General features: G+C 34.5%; 1 protein-coding gene and 1 long non-coding RNA gene across 2 annotated transcripts; both read left to right on the top strand.

The window, feature by feature from the left end:
- Window positions 1-1796: 1796 nt before the first annotated feature.
- LOC114712982 (uncharacterized) lies at window positions 1797-2803 on the top strand (the record flags this gene model as incomplete). The annotated part of the gene is made up of 2 exons (XM_028897559.1): window positions 1797-2609; window positions 2636-2803. Coding segments are annotated over exons 1-2 (981 nt in total), but the record flags the coding sequence as incomplete, so codon positions are not given.
- A 24-nt stretch (window positions 2804-2827) lies between these two features.
- On the top strand, window positions 2828-3322 carry LOC114712969 (uncharacterized). The gene is made up of 2 exons (XR_003737294.1): window positions 2828-2957; window positions 3059-3322. It is a non-coding gene; the product is annotated as an uncharacterized LOC114712969 (long non-coding RNA).

The raw sequence follows: 3322 nt of genomic DNA, 5'->3' as shown, positions 1-3322 counted from the left end.
TAATCATCTTTCTTAATACCCATCTCCCTCTTCTACTTGATTATGGTTGAGAGAGTATCCATAGGGATAATTTAGAGAAAATGATAAATATGATAAATGGGTCTTATATTAGGACCAAAATCAACTTAAGAATTGGGTCATATATTAAGGACCGGAGGAGTACAAATATGAGAGATAAAGTGGATTAGGATCTTATATTTAGAATCAAAATAAAAATCAAACAAAATTTTATATTAAGGACTAGAGCTAGTACATGTAAATTTAAATTATTAAAGGCTACTATACATCTCAATATTACTGTTATGAAAGTAAAGGAACATGGGTTTGGTCCTTCGAATTTTCGATTTGCTATGGCTGTTAATGTATGCTCGTTGTTTTGCAAATCCAAATGGGCAAATAAGGCTGAATTTTATAAAAAGTGGGGTTGGTCTGACCTAATAATGACATTCTTGCGGCAGTTAGAAGACTCCCCTTCCAGTATGATGCTGTCAGTGCATCCAGATGACAAACTGGGATGTCCACCTTCCACTATTAAAATTATTCCCTCCCCTTCTTATAATTTTTTAAATAGATTTATTTTTTATATAAAATTATTTTTGAATTTGTCTAAATATTTAATATATTATTTCTTATTTTATCCCTAGTTTACTGTATTTAATATATTCGCTTTCTTTATTTATCTGACTATTACTCTCCCACATCTCCTCATTTATATATAGGGGTATATTTGGAAAAAAATTATATTTGCTACATATTAATTGTTTTAAACTAATTTTAACTGTTTTATTAAATTGTGTAATTTAATTAAAAGGATCTTATAATAAGGGACGTAGTAGTACATGATTTAAAAAAATAACTAAAATTAGTTAAAAGTAATAAATATATATGAAATAAAATTTTTCCCTACGTATGCCCTTATGAAATGACCAAGTCAATTCATAAAACTAATTAGAAACAATAGTAAAAACATATTAAATGTCCAAACAACTTTACTTACGATCTTATTAAAATGACCAAGTCAATTTAAATTTCACGTTACTATAAAAAGAACAAAAAGGAGTAAATAATACTCCTAGACTGGGTAGGATACCTAATGTTCAGCCTATATCCCATCCTGTTTTTTTTTTGCCAAAGTATAGCTATCTTCTTATTGGAGGTAATCCTATTCGAGATACTGTCGGGTACTAAATGTGGACACCTCTCCTAACAGGAATTCAAACCTTGATTCGTCACGTTGTAAAAGATTAGCTCTTTCCGCTAAACCCAACCCCTATTGGTTGTCCCACTCTGATCACAACACCATCTTCTTGTGTTAATAAGCCCTGTACTAAAATATGGTTTTATCTTTTTAATAAACTGGTTCAGTAAACATGCATTGCATGAGTGCAAATAGATGTTTGTTTATGTATTAGACGTTTATTTATGGTATATACATACAACATGAACCAATTTAAAATTGGATTAAATTAAATTAAAAAAAAACACATAAATAGGGGATCATGCATAGAAACATGGCTTTCACAAAAATAAAAAATAAAGATAATTTATCTGCATAATGTGCTGCCACGTGGCAGACTGTTATTATGTCTTGCTTTTGTAATGCAGTAATAATATATTTAGATAATATTACTAAACAAGCCCTTACACATAGGATTAGAAGCAGTAGATGGATAATGGACTTTCTTTAAAAAAAAAAAAAGGGTAAAATGTAAAACCAGAAAATGCATTTAATATAGGCGATGCTGCGCAGAAGGGTTTTACGCTTCGTTCTCTAGTCTTCGAAACGAACGGAGTCCATGTTGCCTTCTCTCCGCAAAGCTATCGGTATCAGCGCAGTCTCTCCTTCAACATTGCAACATCTGATTTGTGTTCAAACCCAGTGGTTTTCATCAAGGTATGCTTATTCAACCTCTTCCAATGGGCATTCTTTCACCGTCTCATATCTCATTGACACCTGTGGCTTGTCACCCAAACAAGCTGCTTCAGCTTCTAAGCGTGTCAGCTTCGAAACGCCGGATAAGCCTGATTTGGTTATCAATTTCCTTAAAAGTCATGGATTCTCTCAGCCCCAGATTGTTCGTTTCATTGCTGAGATCCCATCGTTTCTCCGATATGATCCTGAGAAAACCTTTCTGCCCAAAATTGAATTTTTCAAATCCAGAGGCGTTTCGAGCTCAGACATCCCTAGGCTCATATGTAGTTGTCCTAGAATCATGTCAAGAAGCTTAAGGAAGCAGCTCATTCCTTCCTTTGACTTCTTTCGAGATGTGTCTCAATCTGACGAGAAGCTTATTAAAACTCTTCAATATTGCTCGGGCATTCTTCTTAACGCCAACACAATTGCCCGGCCTAATATGGAGCTATTGCGAGAAGCAGGAGTTCCTGAATCAAATGTCATCAAATTGTTGCAAGTGTATCCTAGGACATTAACTGCAAGCCCTAATGTGTTTAAGGACATTGTAGAAGAAGTGAAGAATATAGGGATCAATCCTTTGAAGTATCAATTTCTTATGGCTATTCATGTATTCTTCTGTCTAAACAAATCCTCATTGGCAAAGAGAGCTGATGTTTATAAAAAGTGGGGTTGGTCTGACCATGACACTCTTGTGGCATTTAGAAAGTTCCCTTCTGTATGGCAGCAGCAGAGGATAAGATCGATGCAATAATGGAGTTTCTTGTCCATAAATTGGGCTGTGAGTCTTCTACTACTAGCAAATATCCTACAGTTTTTACATTGAGCTTGAAAAGGCGAATAGTTCCGAGAGGTGCTGTCATTCAAGCTCTGTTGTCAAGGGGTCTAATGAAAAGAAAACATTGTTTGCAACATTTGTATATAGTGAAAGTTATTTTCTGAGGAGGTTTCTCCTTTGTCAGGGGCAGGAAGCAACTCAATTATTAGAGTTGTATCAGTCTAAACTGGATCTTGCAAGGAAAATGAAGAATGGAAAGGTTTGAAGGTAAGAATATGGACTAAGATGTAGCAATTGTAGACCTGTTTTCTCTTCATTTGTATTGGTACGACGCATTATTAATGTTTATGTGGTTTGCTTTAATTTAGGTTGGGAATGACATATCTAGCATGCAAAGAGCTTCATATTACACTAGGATCTCTCCATTTGAATTTAGCCCCAAGTTTTAAAGCTTATCTGAGAAGGCGTTTTGGAGTAAGAATCATGTATAGAGACATTGTTTTACCTTTCGTTGGATTATAGAACCCTTCATCAGTAGGCTTTCGTGGGCCATATTTTCCATTTGACCTTCTTCGTCACTAGTGCTGCATTAAAACCATCCTTTTCCAAATCAGAATTCTGGTTTATGATTA

Source organism: Neltuma alba, unplaced genomic scaffold (genome assembly GCF_004799145.2).
Source record: "Neltuma alba isolate B1F8T4 unplaced genomic scaffold, ASM479914v2 tig00001864_pilon, whole genome shotgun sequence".
Classification (NCBI taxonomy): Eukaryota; Viridiplantae; Streptophyta; class Magnoliopsida; order Fabales; family Fabaceae; genus Neltuma; species Neltuma alba.
The sequence above is the reverse complement of the archived record's forward strand: the minus strand, read 5'-3'. Positions and strand labels throughout refer to the sequence as shown.